Source organism: Callionymus lyra, chromosome 19 (assembly GCF_982586985.1).
Source record: "Callionymus lyra chromosome 19, fCalLyr1.hap1.1, whole genome shotgun sequence".
Classification (NCBI taxonomy): domain Eukaryota; kingdom Metazoa; phylum Chordata; class Actinopteri; order Syngnathiformes; family Callionymidae; genus Callionymus; species Callionymus lyra.
In genome coordinates this window covers 10,688,674-10,708,568 of record NC_141836.1, presented here as the reverse complement: position 1 = coordinate 10,708,568, position 19,895 = coordinate 10,688,674, and the positions used below count along the sequence as shown (strand labels likewise).

General features: G+C 34.7%; 2 protein-coding genes across 5 annotated transcripts; one reads left to right on the top strand and one right to left on the bottom strand.

Moving 5' to 3' along the window:
- Positions 1-1,114: 1,114 nt before the first annotated feature.
- On the bottom strand, positions 1,115-11,606 carry LOC148059466 (deoxyribonuclease-1-like 2). 4 transcript variants are annotated; one of them, XM_087781969.1, is made up of 10 exons: positions 11,507-11,606; positions 7,533-7,695; positions 7,368-7,468; positions 5,734-5,745; positions 4,117-4,203; positions 3,925-4,022; positions 3,678-3,790; positions 3,461-3,618; positions 3,295-3,391; positions 1,115-1,671 (listed from the first exon to the last, which is right to left on the bottom strand). In XM_087781969.1, exons 1-10 carry the CDS (start codon positions 11,512-11,514, stop codon positions 1,540-1,542), a joined length of 969 nt encoding a protein of 322 aa, XP_087638095.1. In that variant the 5' UTR covers positions 11,515-11,606; the 3' UTR covers positions 1,115-1,539. The 4 variants fall into 4 exon arrangements, with proteins under 4 accessions (XP_087638095.1, XP_087638096.1, XP_087638097.1 ...); XM_087781970.1 differs by having other exon boundaries at positions 7,380-7,468; XM_087781971.1 differs by lacking the exon at positions 5,734-5,745.
- A 27-nt stretch (positions 11,607-11,633) lies between these two features.
- Positions 11,634-18,737, top strand: snx21 (sorting nexin family member 21). Its single transcript, XM_087782177.1, has 7 exons — positions 11,634-11,668; positions 11,960-12,107; positions 13,298-13,624; positions 14,491-14,693; positions 15,566-15,707; positions 15,790-15,955; positions 17,029-18,737. The coding sequence occupies exons 3-7, from the start codon at positions 13,306-13,308 to the stop codon at positions 17,492-17,494; spliced, it is 1,296 nt and encodes a 431-aa protein (XP_087638303.1). The 5' UTR covers positions 11,634-11,668; positions 11,960-12,107; positions 13,298-13,305; the 3' UTR covers positions 17,495-18,737.
- The last annotated feature ends 1,158 nt before the right edge of the window (positions 18,738-19,895 follow it).

Genomic DNA, 19,895 nt, shown 5'->3' with positions numbered 1-19,895 from the left:
AAACTACACCGCGCTGGCATCACATCAAGAGAAGATCTATGTTTTCTTTTTCTTCGTCGGTGAACTTACGCAACTTTATCGCCATCTATTGTTAAAAAGGCGACACTGCAAAGATGCATTTAAACCCTATCGAGGAATTAGATAAATTCTATATATTAAAAAAAATTGTAAAAAATTAAGAGAACTCAAAATCTGAGCATTGAAACCTGAAAACATTTTTTTCCCGGAGGTAACTTTTGGTACTATTGTAGGAAAAAAACATGGAAAAAAAGATCTATTTTATTATCTTTATTTCGCATTTCTTTGGATTGACATATATTTTCTTAGCCTGTGACACGTCAAGACACTCGTTTTAGTCAAGTTTACTCAAAAAATAATCCTGTAAACTAAAGAATGAGCGACACACAAATGATATTATATCTTTTTTAGGCTGCTATGTCAATTTAAAATTTCTATTACAATTATTTTTTACCAATATTTGAATTTTCGATTCAAATATTAGTTTTTCCAGCCAGAAATTATTATAATAGTAATAATTGTATTTATATAGCGCTTTTCAAACCATAGTTACAGTGCTTTTCATAAAAGAAAACAACTACAGCTAAAAATGACCCGATACATTAAAACAGAACATATAAAAAAAAGATTAAACTGAGGGAAAATATAATGAAATAAAATGATAAAACACTGCAAATAAATGATAGAAAAAGCCCATTGATGAACACACTTAATGGTTAAAAGGCAACATCACATAAAAGCCAGTAGAAGATTATTATTAGAATAAACGCCAATTAAAGATTACATTCTTCCAAGACAATAGTTTTAACACAAGATGATTCTCAACCATGTCTCAAGAGTTTCAGAAGAATTAAAAAACATTATACAGTATATACCTTTATTTGATGGGTTTGTCTTTAGGCTGCAACATGTTTTTTGTCGACTTTAATTTTTATTACAATATAATTTTTTAAAACAATATTTTAATTTTAAATTCCACTATTATTTTTTTCAGGCAACATTGTTTAAATTATTGAAGATTCATCAATTAGTTCATGATCGTTGACTAGCAAAGAGGAAACAATATAACATTCAAAAGAGGTAAAAAGCGAATACATTTTGTCTCAAGTTCCATTTTAATACAATTTAAAAAAAACACAAACACAGAAATTAAAACCATTTTGAAACCAAAAACAAAATCCATATGTAATAATTATTAAACATATATTTACATACAGTCAACGAGATCAATTATGGCACACAACATGAAAAAAGAAACTTTAGAAATATACATATTTTAAAAAGGTACTGTATTTGCAGCACTATCTTTGGATTCAGCTGAAGATAATCTTTAATTGCAGGAGACACAACTTTCTAAATAATTTGTTATTAAGCTCGAGTCTAAAGCTAAATTACACGATTTAGATCCAAATAATTGTGCAAATAATGACAAATTATTTAATTTGTTATGGCATCTTTCTTCCCTGTGTAGACACTTGTTAAAACAATCAGAAAGTAAAGTCCTGCACGATCCCAGGTGCATCACAGTCTCGCCACAAGCGACTGAACGATCACGACGAAGCCGAGCAGGAGCAGGAGACGCGTCGAGCGAAAGAGGAACCCGTCGTTCTTCAGCGTTACCTCGATCGGCAGGTGTCGGCTCATCGACTGCACCTGTCCACACAGAAGAATCACATCCAGGAACTAGTATCGAAATTAGGTTATTTATCCAGTTATAACAGTTTATTAACAAAGATTAAAGCACAAAGAGCATCAAACTAATACCAAGTGCACGTATCAACAGGAAGAAAAGCTGGATAAGAAAAATTCAGGGGGTGGAATCTTGTTATTGTAAGTATGTTAAACAGTATTTATGTCATTTAAGTTTTTTGACTAGTTGTATTTTGCCTTTTTTCCTTATTTAAACTGTTATTACACAGTCAAAAACTTAAAAAGATGTTGAATATATTCCTTTTATTGAAAGTGTGGCTGCTTTTTGAGATTCATGGAGGTTCAATTTACTTTAATTATCCCAGAGTTCTTCCTCCTTCATCAATCACTGCCAGCCTTCAACATCAGTTTCTGTCTGATCTTATCTTAAACCCCGGTATCTGATTTTTGAGCCAGTTTGACACTTTAACCAAATCTTTGCTCAGATACTTTATTGTAGTAGCAGAGAATAAACAAAACTGTGGTTTAATCATATTTATTATATAAGTTTTGATTTTATTGATCTATTTTAAGAATCAGAAACTTTTGTTGCCAGTGTAAACACAACACAGAATTATTTAATTTATTGCATAACAGAATAAAATAATGAATTATTATAATACATCATTATTCGTGTAAATCATTAATTCACTTTTAATATGTACAATATAGGTTTTTCATTTATTTCCATTTCTTGAGATCTTGTAGAATTAGAGTGAGTGTATATATATATAGCTAAAAGAGCACTAGTAAGTGTCTAAATATCATTGTCTAAACAAGAAGGATCTGTCTCGCCTGCAGTTAATACAAAACTCTGCAGCCAGAATTCTGACCCGCTCTAGTAGAAGAACTCACATTTCTCCGATCCTTAAAACTCTTCTTTGGCTGCCAGTTTCTTTCAGGATCAACTTTAAAATTCTGGTTCTTACTTTCAGATCTATTCATGGTCAGACCTTACATCAGTGATCTGATCCAGCCTTACACCCCAGCTCGGGCTCTGAGGTCTGTGGATCAGAATCTACTGATGGTTCCTGAACACGGTTCAGGACCAGAGGAGAGAAATCCTTCCAGGCTGTTGCTCCTAAGCTTTGGAACGATCTCTCTCTCCCTCTGTGTTTGATGATCTACTGACTCCTTCAAGAAACATCTTAAGACATTCTTATTTGTGCTTTTCCCTGATTTTCTGGGACTCTTGTGTTTGTCTTATCTGTGTTGATCTTTTAAAGCATATATTTTGACTGTGTATTGTTTTTGATTGTTAAAGCACTTTACAAATAACCTTTACTTTACTTAACTAGTAAAACTTTTAGTAAATCAAAGAAGAAAAAGTGAATGACTTACGAAGTGTAAAGAACTTTGGGTTCATGCTGCCAACAAGATATTTGTTTATTTTGTAATATTTTGTAGCATTTTTGTAGCTTTCATTAGCGATGTTTTTCCATTTTTGTCATGTTATTTGTCAAGTTTTCTTGACTGTCTAAAGATGTCAAAGTGTACTTGGAGATAAAGCTGCAAGTAAATCAGTCGCTAGGCAACCACTTGTGTCTTTGTACTCTTCGGGGACAAGCAAAACTCTCTTGTACGAACCTGCGATCGTGCGATTTTGAAGGTTTTCCCGTAATCGAAGACCTTGGCAGAGTATGGTTTGATGGACTTCAGGAAGGTTTTACCATGAACCACGATCCTGAGGAGAACACACGGCGTCAATTGCTTCGTTTCAACCGGCAAAAACCCAACCCGCCGCTGAACCCACCGGTCGTAAGCGCAGCTGGTTTCCTCGGAAACGGTCGTGTCCAGCTTGTCCCCGATCAGCCAGTGGAAGGTCGTGTTGACGAACAGTCGGATCTTCTTCTTGTCTTTCTTCGTCATGTGGGCGCAGGCGGCGTTGAAATCTCCCAGGAACATGATGTTCTAGGCAAACATTTCTTCATCAGGCACTTGCTAAAGACGAATATCGAGGATCCACCTACTGTGTTACTCCATTTCTTTACGACGTCTTGGAAGACATCGTAGAGCTTGTCCATCTCCTGGATGGCTTTCGCCGGGTCCGTGTGCAGAGGGACTAATACGAAGTCTTTTATTGCTGTGGGATGAGAAAAATGTCAAAAAATAGCTTTAAGAGAATCTGAAATCGACTAAAAATCTTTAGGACATTAACCTTTAAAGCTGTTTTGCAAGCAAAAAGTAGAAACTTTTTTATATATTTTTTTCACTGACCCGTTTTTGCACTTTGAAACTTCACCACAAATGGTTCTCTTGTAAAGAACTGTTTGTTCTGGAACTGGTATTGACCCGTCACGTTCACAGTGTCAGTTCTGTGTGGAGAATAACAACAAAACAAAACTTAATCATTTAACCCTCATTAAAACATTCCTGAAATGAATTTAGGTGGAAAAATTTGGATGGTACCTGTAGATGAAAACATATTTCTGCATGTCGTCCGGTTTATTTCCCAGACCTTTGCTCGACACCGCCTTGTACATGTGACCCTCGTACCTACAGAGACAAAGACATTGGAATGACGATAAATAAATGATGGATTACAATCATGAAGTTTGACCTTGATTTTCTTGGATTTTATATGTATATTTTATAGTACTTTAATATAATCAATATCCACAAAAATTGACTGATTTGAAAAATGAAATCAATCATTTTATTCCCTTCATTTTGATCAGAAAACATTTTTTTTTTTTTTGCTGTAAGGCTGCAGTACTGACTCCACCACCGCAAAGCCCTGTTGAAATGATCTAAAAAAATATAAGATAAAAGATGCTGCATTTGCTGCCCCCAACGTTTCCTGGTGTTAGACTCCATTTCCTTTTGCAAACATGCATGAAACGTTTGTAAAAACATACGTACGTGAAGTTAAGGATACTGTCAAAATGTGCACATAAAAAAAATACATGCTATTAATTCATTTTATGTACATTTTAGTGTGGGATTAATAATAAAAATAGTATATAATGTGTTTAAGGATACACATATTGAGTGGAAACGCCAATAGATTTATTATGATTGTGATTCAACAAAACATTTAAAAAATAAAAATGTATACTCTTTTTAATTAAAAATAATTGATTTAATTTGTGAAGAAATGCTAACAAACATGCACACATCTACCATTTGACAGTTTCCTTAAACCACATTTAGACACTTAAAACCAACACCATGATGTGGACACCAGTAGTGGGTTAGTAGGTCACATCCATGTGTTCATTTTAAAAGGGTTATCAGACGATATCAAATTGACATTTAACGGTCAATTTGAAATATGTTAGCGGGCTTCAGATGAGCCCGTTTTCATGCATGTTGGTGAAACAAAAGTTCACCAGATATTGGGTCTCAACATGCATTGATTAGTGGGAGAATTGTGAACAAAATCATCTTTTTTTTTTTAAGTGACCGTTAGCGTTAGCACATCGTATGTTGTTTCTATAGAGCAGTGGTCCCCAACCCACATCTATTTATCTATTTATATATACAATTATTATTGTTAATCTTTAAAGATGGTATTTTCTCTGAAGTAATTTTAGTCTGTGACACGTCAAGACAAAAATAAACCTGAGAACTAGTGAAAACGTGTGAAACGCAAACTTTATACCATTTATTTTTTAAATGTTTTTATCTGTAGGTCGGCTCCGTGATGCAAAAAAAAGTTGGGGACCCCTGATATAGAGACTTAACCCAACAGATCATCACAAAAAAAACACCTGATAGTTTGACGGAAAAATTAAGGACAATTCTGTGAATTTAAGACATTAAATCATCCAAGAATCATGTTTTAAATCAGGTCGAGTGGAACACTTTATTTTCACAGGGGTTGTCAACAGGAAATTACATTTAAAATGTATGTATTGACTCCCACACTTTTATTTTATCCTTATTTTTTTATCGTTCTTCTCAGCTGCCATGACTGTTGACCCTCCAAAATAAAGTGTTGTGTGTTAAACACAGAACTAGGATTAGTTTTGAAGAGTGATTAGGATGATTAGATGTTACAGATGCTCACAAAATCCAGCATACCTTTCTGTTTCCCTGTTGGAGGCAGACGGCAGACACAAGAAAACTCTCGTTAAAAGCAGACTCAAAGTACAATCTCAACATCAGCCGGAGAACGCAGCTCGGATTTAACAGTTAAAAATTATGAAATAATTGGAAAATGTACATTTCCAGAGGAAAATGCAGCGTGAATGCTGTCTCTGCTGAATCAGAAAAGTATCTAGAATCTTGAAAGTAATAGTTTTCAAAGTAAAAATGTGTGGAAACAGTTGAAATGAAGGCATAAAGAAGAAAGACTGATGTGAAAACATTGAAATAAAGTGGAAAAAGGTTGAGACGATGAAAAAAAAGAATTTGTAGTAGAAGTAAAATAAGAAAAAGTAGTGGGAGTAGAAGAAGAAGAAGTAGTAGAAGTAATAGAAGTAGTAGAATTAGAAGTAGTATTATAAGTAGTCGTAGAATTAGTAGTAGAAGTAGTAGAATTAGTAGAATAAGTAGTAGAAGTAGAAGTAGTAGAATTAGTATTAGAATAGTAGAAGTAGGTTAGGTTAGGTTAGGTAGAACTTTATTGATCCATCAGGATGTCTCCTTCGGGAAATTGTTTTTTTCCAATTAGACACAGCAATACAGCAATTATTCATAAAAATAAAAATAAGAACAAAGAGAAATAAAGAGAAAGAAGATACAATCTAAGTCTAAAGATAAAGAACATAAAGTAACAGTCATTAGTAGAAGTAGAAGTAGAAGTAGATAGAAGTAGAATAAGTAGTTACTAGAAATAGTAAAATAATTAGTAGTACAAGTAGAAGTAGGGGTGTGTGTGTGTGTGTAAAACTTTATTGATCCCTCAGGAGGTCTCCTTAGGTAGAACTAGTAGTAGAAATAGTAGAATTAGTAGTAGAATATTACAAGTAGTAGAGTTAGTAGTAGAAGTAGAGGTAGAAGTAGTACCCTTTGTAGTAGAAGTAGAAGTAGTAAAAGAAGTAGAAGTATAATTAGAAAAAAATCAGTAGTAGACTAAGTAGAAGTAAAATTACTAGTAGAAGTAGTACAATTAGAAGACATAGTAGTAGAAGTAGTAGTGGGAGTAGAATAAGTAGTAGTAGTAGTATAATTAGTAAAAGCAGTAGTAGAATTAGAAGTAGAATTGGTAGTAGAAGTAGAAGTAGTAGAAATAGTAGAATTTAAATACGTAGAAGTAGAAGTAGTAGTGGGAGTAGAAGAATGATTAGAAGTAGTAGTAGAAGTAGAATTAGTAGAATTAGTAGTAGAATTAGTAGTAAAATTAGTAGTAGTATTATTAGCCTTCAGCATTCAAACAATTATTGCATTAAAACAAATAATAAAGTATTTTATCAAGCTTTAGTAAGATCTTTTCAATATTAGGAGCATCTTAAACGATTAAGCAGAAACACTGCCATCTAGCGGTAGAAGACATCACTTCGCAGAATGCGATAAGTAACGTTGATAGAATAGAAAGGCTTGATGTTTTCTTCTCTTAAAGCAGAAATAAATGAAGCTACTGAAGTCGACTAGAATGAACACAAGTTAAGTAGAATATTTAAAAGGAGAACATAATGAAGTCACAACAATCTTTTGATGAGATTCATTCAGTACTTTCGCTCGAAACGCTTACATCTAATGTGAGGGAATCGTACCTTTCACAGTACCTGTTAAGAGACTTCAGAAACTTGTTGATGACCGAACTGTCTGAATCGATCACCTCCTGCAGGAGGATGATCTCACAGCGAGCTGCCACCTGAACACAAGCACACCTGCCCGTCAAACACAACCATCCCGCAGAGAGTTTGCAGTTTATTTACCTTTATCAAAGTGTGCAGAACTCGGAAGTTCCCCACTTTGACCTTGTCCAACTTCTCCACATTATAGGCACAGATCCTGAATCCTGAAGCTCCTCCCAAGACGACGAGGAGGGAGAAGAGATGCGACAGAGAGATGTGAGAGATGCACCTCATTTTGGTTTTACTGTGGACAGAACATAAACACACATTAAAATAATATAGAAAAAACTTAAACATAGAAGAAAACATTCAATTAATAATATCTAAATGCATTTAAAATTCAGATTTTAATCCGGAAATTTAATGAATTCGATTTTAAAGTCAATTCAAACACTTTAAATACAGTTAAAATCTAGATATTAGCCAATAATGTAAAATAATGATAGATTCAAACTGTCTTCTAGTTTTTAAAAACAGTTATTTAACTTGAGGTGAAATATCGTCTTAATTACACAACTCTGATAATATTTTCTCCAGATTTGGACTCATTAAAACAAATAAATACAGTTGCTTTAATGTATGTTTCAAAAAACAATGTACTTCCTCGTTCATTCCACTCGAGACAAAGTGTTTACTCTAGTGAGGCGTGTGTCCGTCACACATAAACCTCCGAGGCCGACTAATGACTGACTTTGTTAACTTCGAAAGCCTCTTTTGTTTACTCATGCATGAGTTTAAATCAAATTAAACTCCATTTCCTAGTGAGTATTTTATATATTGTATCTCCATGAACAGTTGAAGGAAAATCCGGGTCTCTTTGCCTCACACGCTGCCCCCATGACCCTTGATCAAATTAAAGGAAAATAAAATTAAAAAATGATTGAATGAGTTGTTTTTTTTTAATAAAGATACATGTTCGTGTTTAAGTTGACGAGTGTTTATGCATCAATATAAAGATAAAAAATAAAAATAAAGCTGCACTTTTTTAATACACTAAGGTTTAAGATAAGATTAGTAACTGAGATTATAGATGTCGAGAATTATACGTATATACAAGTAAAACTGATGTTAAAGGATAATCAATTGAGGGTGAATGTTCGATGTAGGAAACAAAAGGTACTTTTAATAAAAAATACATCTCAAAGAATTTAAAAAAATATCACAATCAAACATATTCTTCCTGGTAAATGTACATATCGTTTCAGCCCTCGTTCAATGTATAATGGAGTTTGACAGCCGTGTTTAAAGCTAACGAAAAAGCTACATATCTGCTCTTTTTTTGTCTTTAAAAGTCAGTTTATGCCAAGAGTTTTGAGTTGTAGTTTCTCCAGGTACTCACTGCAAAAAAAAAACTCCAAAAAGTTTGTTCAAATGCTTCGGTGGGTGTCCAGGTGCCATTTTAAACTCAATATAAGCAGGTTAATTTAGTCAGGCAGGGGTTTAAAGCTCATTATATATGAATAAATAACTGAAGCGTCGATGATTCATTGAACGGACGGAGGGAGTTGAACCTTCACACACGAGGTCTACGACTGACGGGGAAGACATATGAACAGTATTGGTTGAGGACCTGGTTTAACTGGTCTGAAGTCAACGCTCGACAAGTTTGGACCCGCTGCTCCGTCACAGTCGTGTCTTGTTGGACCGCGAGAGAGAGAGAATATTAAAATGAATATGTGAGGAAAGACGTGGATGATGGAGTTTAAAAAAATATTGGTGTTAGTGTGAGAAGCCAGGATTGTGAAATGAAACCTCAAAAATGATGACATGACACCCGTCACAGTCAAACAACTGAAGCACTTGCATTAAACTGGTGTTTGTAAACGTTTGTTTACAGTGATACAGTTGATTTTTTAAATTAAATTAAAATTGTTCCAATGATAGCAGCTAAATGTTAACCAATGTCCCACATATGTGAGAATAAGACATGTGACACACAATAACTATTTTTATTGACGCAACCTTAGCAGTGGCAGACATTTATCTTCTATTCGTGACTCAACACTAACCACCAAATAAATGGCTTAAACTGAATGATGCTCACAAATAATAAAGAAAATACGTATATGTATATATTCTTCAACTGATTATATCTATCGTGAATCATTTTTAATTTTAATTCATTAAAAATCTTAATGATAATAGCAGATTAAAATTAAATATTGATTGACAGGAGTGTGTTCTTCGTTGGCAACTGGAACCTTTTATTTAAAGATAAACAGTGTAACATTCAAATGGCTTTGTTTCCACTTCTACTCCGTCGGACCTTCAAGCTACTTCTCAGCCACTCCTATGCCTTGAGGTTAGTGGTGAGACCGGTCAGGTGACTTCTGCTCGCAACTCCTTTGATTTGATACGACAAAGCACTTAGTAATATTTCATTGATAAGTCAAGTCGTTTGAAGGATAAAAAGTATAGAAAAACGTTGTTTTACATCATCAAAAAGATTTACGAGAGAGTTACGCTTTTAATAAACAGAAAACTGGAAGAAATAAACACAAAGTTAACACTTAATTGAAGGGGAAAAAAATGTCTTTGAAACACAAGAATTACATAATAATTCCATTTTTTTAAATTAACTTTATAACATTTATCAATTATTGTTTGGTTGATAAATAAGCATCATTAGATTTTATTAAATAAGAAATGTGTTTTGGTTTAATTGTCCTAATTTTGTGTTTGAAAATAACTTGTGTTCTAGACTTTATTATGAAATAAAAAGAATGGATTTATCCCACAAATGTACCTCTAAATTATGGGTAAAAAACCTCAAGGAAAATAAAAAAAGTAGAAGTCAGCAACTAGCAGGAAAACTGAAGTGAAACTGTTGCATAGTGTCGTAAAAATTGTTTAAACAATCGATTCAGGATTATTTATCAATGCGTTTGTCTAAAAATGAGCTAAAAAAAAAAGGAATTTACGTGAAAACGGATTAATATAAAACTCCAATTTTTGCTTTGTTTTGATACAATATCCATAAAATGAACGAATTTACAAAATTCGATGTGTATAATGAATACACGTTAAAGAAGACGACTTTAGAGGTAAGTAGGTAAGTAAGTAATATTTGTAGAGCGCAAATTTTATAGTTGATCCTGAGAGAAACTGGCAGCCAGTGAAGAGATTTAAGGATCGGAGAAATGTGAGTTCTTCTACTAGAGCAGGTCAGAATTCTCCTTGCAGAGTTTTGTATTAACTGCAGGCGAGACAGCTCATGGATGCTGTGATCTGAGGGGAATAAGTGCAACAAGATAGGATGTTCAAGATTGGTGAACACAGATGGCAAGTACAAAAAGTATAAGAGAAAATAAAAGAGTTTTGCTTTAATTAAGTAGATATACATGAATGCACTTGATGTGTTTTAAGAGGATTGAACTGAAAATGTCAAGTTGAATTGGGACCACAACAGCACTAGGAGAATTTTTTTGGATCCACTTTTAGGTCTGTTAGTGAGTATTTGCTGATACACTTGGTTTGTGATTTTAGTTTGAAGAAGTAAGTAAGTAAGTAATTTTGATTTGTGTAGCGCTTTTCCAGACCAGGGTCACAAAGCGCTTAAACAATCAAAACAATATTCAATAAAGTATATACTTTAAAGGGCAATATAAAACTGATAACACAACAGGAGTTCCAGAAAATCAAGGAAAAGCCTGAACAAATAAAAACGTCTAAAGATGTTTCTTGAAGTAAGTCCATCTGAGGGACATTTTTTTTTAAATATTATTTTACTCAACTTGTAATAACAAATAATTAAAATCATTCAAATTTAGTACAGAGGAAGTAGAGAATTCGCTAAATGTACATACTGAATTAAGTGTTTATTATTAACAATATTCTATATAGAATATGTATACACATAATTCTTGTGAAAATAATATAATACATGATTACAAAATAAAAAGAAGAAACACTGCATTGACGTTTGTAGAGAAAGCGACGTTACAACTGCAACACGGAACCTTGAGTCATGCGTTGAAATGTTTGCTTAAACTTCATAACGGTTTTCTTAAGATCATTTTACATTTAAAAACTAGATCCAAAGTTAGTTCACTGACCTGTTCATATGAAAGAAGGCTCCAGATTCAGGTGTTAAAAAAGGTGTTGAAAGTTTGCAGGGTGGCAGCGCAGGAAAAAAACACTGTAGCTCCTCCCACTTCCTGGTTCCGACAGGTGTGCCACGCCCAAGAACTCTGCTGGATTCAACGGTACCTGAGAAGGTTGGATTTTTTTTTGTCTAGTTTGTAAACATTCTTTGAATGTCTCAAACCTGTTCGTTTAAAAAAAAACAACGAAAAACGTCTTTTAAGTTAATTAAATTATGCATTGTTATCGTTTTAATTTTATTGCATGACCATTTGTTTTATATTTTTAGTATGTCATTAATAACCTTTTATAAAATAATGACGTGTTGTGTTTTTTTTATTCGATTTTTTTTTATATTTAATTAACAAAAAATATATCCCGGAAAATTAAACGTGTTACGTGAAATGTCGCCATCTTCCGGACAGACGCCGCAGTGCAGCTGGTGGGTGTCCTAGTCCAGGTCCGACAGAATTCGGGGATTGGTACCGTGACACAACACCCTCATAAAAAAATCCACGTTAACGGGGCGACTATGGGATCCCAGAAGCCGGGACGCTGAGGTCCAGATCCAGGGTGAGTCTTGTGAGTGTTTTCCAAGATGTCAGTAAACTTGTTAGCTACACTTGCTAACTTTGAAGTTATGCTAACAGCGTTTAGCATCGATCTAACGTTTATTTATTTTTATTAAACAAGAGGAAGTTGATACTTTCGATCACATGAGGAAGTTTAATAAACTAATTGTAAATATTTAGAAGAGTTTTGTTGCTAACTATGTACTTATAAGGTCGTTTCCTCCGCCATGCTTAAATATCAAGTGTAATAAGGTTGTTTATTTATCCTGTTATAACATTATTAGTCTTATTGACGTGTTCTCTGGACAACATTACTAGTCATTATTCAACTGTAACTAGTTTACATTATTGTTTGTAATTCTTATGATGATACAGTTTAGTTAAACCTTTTATTTTTTATTTGGAACATTGGTTTTTGTCGGTCATCCTAGATGATTTTTCTAATATGTTTCAGTGGATAATAACTATGTTTGAACTCATAATAATTCATACATTGTATATTGTATTCTTAAGTAAATGTATAAAGTCGCTGCCTTGGTTCTCGGTTGTGTTTTTCTCCTTCTTTATTGTGTGTTTACAACACTGTCAATAAACACTTTTTCCGATTGTGAAGTGAAAACAATAAAGCACTCGTTTTTTAGACATTTTAAACAAAGGGAAAAGGGTTTTTTCTTTGTATTCTTTATTCTGACAATAGAATAGAATGTCTTTATTGTCCAAGAACAACATGGTTTGGACAGTGTTGTCCAATGGAATTCTGTGTCTCTAGAACACTATATACACAAAACTATACACAATACAAAACAAATAATGACATTTTGAATTAGAAAAATGTGTATAAAATAATTAAATGGATACCCAAATAAATAAAACTGAACAAAGATAAAGAATGGGAATCAACATGACTGAGGCTGTCCTGACCCGGTCACTACATTATTAACGCGTGACTTGATTTCCATGTGGAGTAGCTGGAGGCTCTGTAACTGGAGCCAAGTCAACCTGCTGGCATCTCGTTCTCAGACCCACTTGTTCCACATATACATTGTTATACACGCCGAGCGGTAACACAACAGTGTTTTCCATTGACCCGGATACGGTGGTGACCCATGAATATTTTATCGATTACAACAACAGGTCCTTTGTTAGTTGTTGTTTTTAACTATTTCAAATTTCAAATTTTTACGATCCCAGGTGGCGTCATGGCTTCCCGACTTCTGGACCGTTTAAAGCGTTCGCTGTTCAAAGATGGAGTCGCGACGGGACCTCCGGAGCCGGACGAGAAAGGTGGACAAGAAGGCGGCGAAGACGAGGTCTGTAAGGAGCATTGGGAGGCCGAGCTGGAGGAGGAGGATGACGAGTGTGTGACGGAGAGACTCGGAGGGATGCTGTGCTTCGACGGCGGCGGCGGCGGCGGCGGGATGGAAGACGTGGAGGACGGATTGGACGGAGAGATCTCGGGGATCGACAGCGACTCCGACTTCCTCGGGGAGTCGATGGAGGAGGGTTTGAGCAGCACGGGTGAGTTGGAAGCATCCGAGTCGGGAACGGAACATATTTATCGCTTTAAAGATGTAATAGAAATATTGCAATATCTTGTGATACTATTGGAACAAGTATATATTTGTAGTATTGTCGAGTACCTGACTCTGGTGTTGCAGAATTTACAGACCACATGACTCTTGACGAAGTCGTAACTGATTTCATTTGTTTTTGAAACCAAAACTCGGCTTTAAAAGCTGCTTGAGTCGACAGTATCCTCTCGTCCTCAGTCATCTACGGCAATCTCGCAAGATTTCATTGTTCCTTAAGCTGCGGAGGACGTAAATTACTGGCGCCATCTAGTGGCCGGGAGTTTAATTGCAACACAAAAATGAACAAACGACATTTTTATTCGTGCAGGCTTTCCCTGGATTTTCTGGAACTCCTGTGTTTGTCTCGCTGTTATCTTGACCTTTTAAAGTATATATTTTATTGAGTATTGTTTGATTGTTTAAGCGCTTTGTGACCCTGGTCTGGAAAGGCGCTATATAAATAGAGATTATTATTATTATTATATAAATACAAATTACTTACTTACTTAATATTTTTTGAATGTTAATTGTAAATGAGAAATGTGGAGTTATTATATTTTAAACAAACTTTATTTTAATGTATAATATATAAAATAACTAAAAATAAACCCCCCAAAATGTTAAATGTATTTCTTTTTTATTAAATTTTTATATCGATGCAGTATCTTTAAAAAAAATGTATATACCATTTCCGTTACTTTATACAACTATTTAACCTTATTTGTTGTTTTAAGCTTAAAATCTCTGATTCAAAAATCATTGAGCTCACTGAAGGAAATTTATCTCCTTGAATCCAAACACCATCTTTTCCAGACACGAGTCCAGTTGGAATGTCTCCGGTCGGTCCGTCCTCTTCCTCTTCCTCCTCCAAGCTGACTCGGCAGCTTCACGACAGCTGGCAGAGCTCATCCTTCGGCGAGAGAAGCCTCTCTTCTGTCGGAAAGCAACTCGCAGACACTTTATTATTCGAGGTGACGGACGCCAGTGTGGTTCAAGACGGATCCTCCAAGTATGTGGTGAGTCGTCTTCACACACTGTCAGTCATTTCTGTCATTATTATTCACCTGGGAGAGGGAGGAGAGGTTCTGTCTCTCCATGTTTTGATTGTTTAAGCGCTTTGTGATCCTGGTCTGGAAAAGCACTATATAAATAAAAATTACTTACTTACTTACTTATTTGCCGTCCACTGCTGTCAGAGTATTTGATTCAAAATGTCATGTTCTAGTTAGTATTTTTCAACTCCCTCCCTTCTCTTTAATACGTCTGCAGTTTCAGCATTTAAAAAATGGCATTGTTTTCTATTGTAATTATGTTTATTGTTTTTAATATATTTATAATTATTTTATTTATTATGTTATTTCATTTGATTAAAGTTTATTATCAGCACTATTATTTTATTCATTTGTATAATTGTTTGTATTTTTTAACTGTATTCTTTTCTATTTTCTTCATTGTTCCAATTTTTTTTTTTTTTATATATATATGTACTTTTTGTTTTAATATAATTTAAAAAATGGTATTGTTTTCTATTGTATTTATGTTTATTGTTGTTGATATATTTATGATTATTTTATTTATTATCATGTTATTTCATTTGATTAAAGTTTATTATCCGCATTATTATTTTATTCATTTGTATAATTGTTTGTATTTTTTAACTGTATTCTTTTCTATTTTAATCTTATTTGTGAATGTAGGTTAAATAAAGTTATATCAATCAATCAATCAACATTGACACATTCAAAAGGTCATGAACTTTGAATTTTCTTTTTGAGCCAAACATCTTATCTTATATAATTCCAGGTTCATATAAACACAGAACAAATAAATAAAAATGTTCATAAAGAAAACTTATGTCACCGTAAATGACATCTGTGTCGTCCTCCAGCTCTACACCATCCACGTGATCCAGTCCGGCAGCAGCGACAAGACTCCCGCCGTCATCACTCGCCGTTACTCCGACTTCCAGCGACTGCACGCCACGCTGCGTCGTAACCACGGCGACCAGATGGAGCGCGTCTGTTTCCCAAGTGAGCCTCGAATCCGCGTCCGACGCCCCGATTCTTGTCCTCGTCTTCCTGCTCAATCTTGCAAATGTTGTCGCTCCACCAGGGAAGAAGCTGCGGAGGAACTTCACGGCGGAAACCATCGCCAAGCGCAGCCGAGCGTTCGAACAATACCTGTCTCACCTGTGCTCCGTGTCGGAGCTGAAGGCGGCGCCGTGCGTCCGGCAGTTCTTCTACATGAACGACCTGCAGGCGGGGCAGGTGCTGATCAGGTACTGAGAAACTTTGATATGAAAGTCGGTTCCATCAGAACAACGAATGGTTTCATTTCAAATTTTGAAACTGAAAAAACAGAATTTCATCTTTAAATGTTGTTTTTTAAGCATTGAATTGATTTTATGAAATCATTTTATGAAATAATTTCTATATTTATAGGTCAAAAGTGGTTAAACTGAATAAATTCAGTACAACAATGTTTTATTTAAAGTAGTTGTTTTTTTAAATAATTGAATTACAAATAATTTCAAAATTAATCAATTTTATTTTACTGAGTTTTATCTTCTAATTCCAATTATTAAAAACACAACATATCTATATTCAATACGTTTAATTTCTAGATGTTTGAATTCAATATAAAAATGTTAAAAATGGTGCAACAGTGCCACTGGACTGATCGACCTTCTAGCCAATCACACGATCCGCTTACGATCATGTGACAACGCACATGATCAAGTAGCTTGATACTCTTTTTTTTAATATATATATATATATATACACTTCAGTACCATTCGAATATTGAATGTTTGAATTTTAAACGTCAAAAACTTTAAAAAAAATTGTTTAATAGGATTTTATATTGAATTTAAAAGACCGACAATTTAAAAATATTGAATTTATTAAAAGAAAATCTAAATTATTGGAATAAGAACATCATACTGTGTGTAAAAAGATTTTAAAAAAAATAATCAAAGTAATTAAAAAACTAAAAACAAATCCAACTTTTCAATATGCAAATTTTGAATTCTATCAATAAAATAATTAGAATTTATGGAATTAAATGGTTCAAAACAAAATGCTTAAAAAAGTTAATTTTAAGCAATAAGCAAAGATCCAAGACTAGAGCAGGAACTTTTCTAATCCATTCGTGTTCACAGAATAGTCACGATGGAAAATGTGGCAGAAACATGACGGAACATTTCTTAACAATGATGCACGATGACAAATATGTGACCTCGTTTTTTTCTGCCCCAAAAAAAAAAATCGAATCCCCTCTAACCGTGGAGACACTAAACAAAAACACAAATCGTAACCATTGTTGGATTGAAGCTTGTCTTGTTCTGTCGAGGGTGGGACGTCACCAGGAGGCCCTGGGACCCCTGCTCAACGCCAAGAGACTTCAAAACAAACTCGGCTGGGCGTGTTACTATGACGACCTGGCTCAAGCTTCATCATCATCATCATCATCATCCGCCCACTGGACCTTCACTCTGGTGGGACTGTCCAGTTGTTTCCAGGAGGTCAACATGCTGGAGGAGGCCCGGGACCACTGCGAGCTGGCCCTCCACGTCCTGACCGAGACCTCCGAGACCCGGTCCAAGAGGCCGCGACCCCGGGTCGACAGGCCACACCCCCTGCTGCTGCACTTACTGCGAGTGGTCGTGCGGCTGTCGTGGCAGACGGGCCGAGACAAGCGTCTGTGGGAGGAGCTTCTGAAGCAGCTGGAGGAGCAGGCGGACGCGCCGGACAATCAGACGACCATGAGGGAGTTCCTGGTGAAACACAACCTTCTGGAGAGCGAGGCGGAGAGCTAGAAACGCCACATTCCTCGCACGCGTCATCCAAACACATCCTTTATACGAACCAAAGGGAGACGACTCGGCAAAAAAAAAAGTGAGCAGTGTTGCTGGAGCCACATAATGACTGCAGGTATTATTTTAGATCCTTTTGTCTTAATAAAAACAGGGAAAATCCACCATTTATTATAATAAAATTAACTCCTGGAGCTCTTTTTTCCAGCAGTGGTCAGTAGCTGTCGTGTTGTATATCAGGATTTTTAAAACCACTTTGCTGCTTCAACTCCCACTTTCAAGAGACTTTTTAAAATATATATATATTTTAAAAGATGGATTCTATTTATGGAGGTGGTGTAAAACCCTCATCTCCAAGTTTTGATTTGACTGTAGAGTCGAACACAACATCGTCACTAGTGTCTTTTAAGCAATTACCTCTGAAAAAGTTTTGACTTTACTTCGGTTTGCGAGGAAAGTAACTCAAAAAAGAAAGTGTATGGGATAAATATCAGATCATATTCTTGAGTCGTACATTTTTTTTCTAAGATTTTGACACTAGTGCTCTCAGATATGGAATTGTATCAATAGATTTATTAATATATTTAATTTAATAATTTGTATATCAAATGGTCCAATTTATCTCATAGTTTTTTATTTTATATTTTCAAAAGTAAATGCATTTACAAAGAGTTTGATATTCTAATTTCATTAATTAGAAAATGCAATTTCTAAATTCAATATTTTAAAATTCATAGCCTTTTAAATTCAATACAAAAATGTCGGTGTACCAGTGCAGGGGTGTCCAACTTTCAGCCAATCATGGGACAGTATTGTCCTGTGGCACTTTTATGTTGAATTTATAGGGGTATCAATTACATTTTTGAATTTAGATCATTTATTTTTTAATTATTGGAATTAAAATAAACTCCATGTGTAAAAAAAATCAACCTAATCATTCATTTTGAAATTATTGTAATTAATGAACTCAATTATTCAATAAAAACAAATTCAATCTTTCAAAAATACTCAATGCTTGAAAAAAAAAAAACGTTTTAATAAAACAATTCCATCATTTTAGTGTTAAATTAAACCTGATATACTACAGTACACGACTCACTTCTGCTTCTTGCTATCAATGCTATTTTCAAAAGGGAATCAAACTTTAACTAAATGCACTTTGAAGAACATGCTCGGACACTCATTTTATACGACACCCGTCGCTGCAGCAACTTCACACTAAAGTGAACAAAGTAAAAAAAAAGAACGAAGGGAGTTCTTTCCTCTGATGACACTTTTCTTTGCCAGTATCACTCATGACTGGAGTTTTGTTGCCTTTTGTGCCAGTGATGTACATAACGTACTGTAAAGTCAACACTATAACACACTATGAATGAAAGGTGTTTCATGAGGGACAAGGAGAACCTTGTGGTCGTATAGCAACACTAGCACAAGAACCACGACATATTTACGGAACCATGTAACGCATGTACTTTACACTCCGTTGCTGAAAGGGACAACATTGTATCTGTATTAATAACTCCAAGAGAAAGGTGAAGTGGTGACAATTGTGCAATTATCAGACGCAAATAATATATATATATATATAAATATATATATATATAAAACATTGTATTCATCATCTTCCACATTTCCTTTTTTTTATTTCCGTGTCTATTTTCAGAGCAATCATGAGTTCAGAAATAAAACAATTCAGGTCCAGCTCAGTGATATCAGTTTGGTTTTCAGGTCCAAAAAAATGCTGCCTTTGAAGTTCATCTGCGTTTGTAAACTGCTGCAGTGACTTTACTTTCATGTATTGACTCAACCGTGTCGATTAAAAAAATATGTTTTTCAAAAACTTTCCTCCTTTTGTACCTTTTTTACTTCTTGTTAAACGGTTGCTATGATACCAAGTTGTCATAATGTTGTGATATTTTGCCCAATTTTGAAATCCAAAATAATAATACAACTTGTAAAGTAACATCATATTGCTAGATATATTTTAATTGCTCTTTTTAAATAATATTTTTTCACATCGGAAGATAAATATATTTAAAAGATATTTTTGCTCGTTTAAATTCTTCAAGTGTAATATCTAAACATCACCACAGGAGGTCGCCGTTGTCGACGGATAATCCGATGACGCAGGTTCAGATTCCATCAGTGAAAATCCTGAACTGTGACTCACATGTGACTCACATTTGTTGGATGTCCTTCCCTGGACTCAATCCCGGGATCGATTCCGAAAACTCTCGGCTCAAGGTTCTCGCCCCTCAGTCGATGCTTCCGAGATGACAAACATGTACCGTCATCCTCCACAAACCGTCTCCATGGTGATAAAGAGCCGAGCGATCAGCTGCTATAGAATCACCGGTTGCCATAGGAACGGTCACAGAGCAAGACTGAGGAGACAACATGGATG

Excerpts from the sequence above, each read along its gene's own strand:
- LOC148059466 (XM_087781969.1), bottom strand. Across the intron at positions 3,619-3,677 it reads TAAAGAAATGGAGTAACACA|AACATCATGTTCCTGGGAGA; the intron begins GTAGGTGGATCC and ends ATGTTTGCCTAG. Across the intron at positions 1,672-3,294 it reads TCAAAATCGCACGATCGCAG|GTGCAGTCGATGAGCCGACA; the intron begins GTTCGTACAAGA and ends CTGTGTGGACAG.
- snx21 (XM_087782177.1), top strand. The coding sequence starts at position 13,306 with ATGGCTTCCCGACTTCTGGACCGTTTAAAGCGTTCGCTGTTCAAAGAT. Across the intron at positions 13,625-14,490 it reads GGAGGGTTTGAGCAGCACGG|ACACGAGTCCAGTTGGAATG; the intron begins GTGAGTTGGAAG and ends CATCTTTTCCAG. Across the intron at positions 15,956-17,028 it reads GCGGGGCAGGTGCTGATCAG|GGTGGGACGTCACCAGGAGG; the intron begins GTACTGAGAAAC and ends TGTTCTGTCGAG.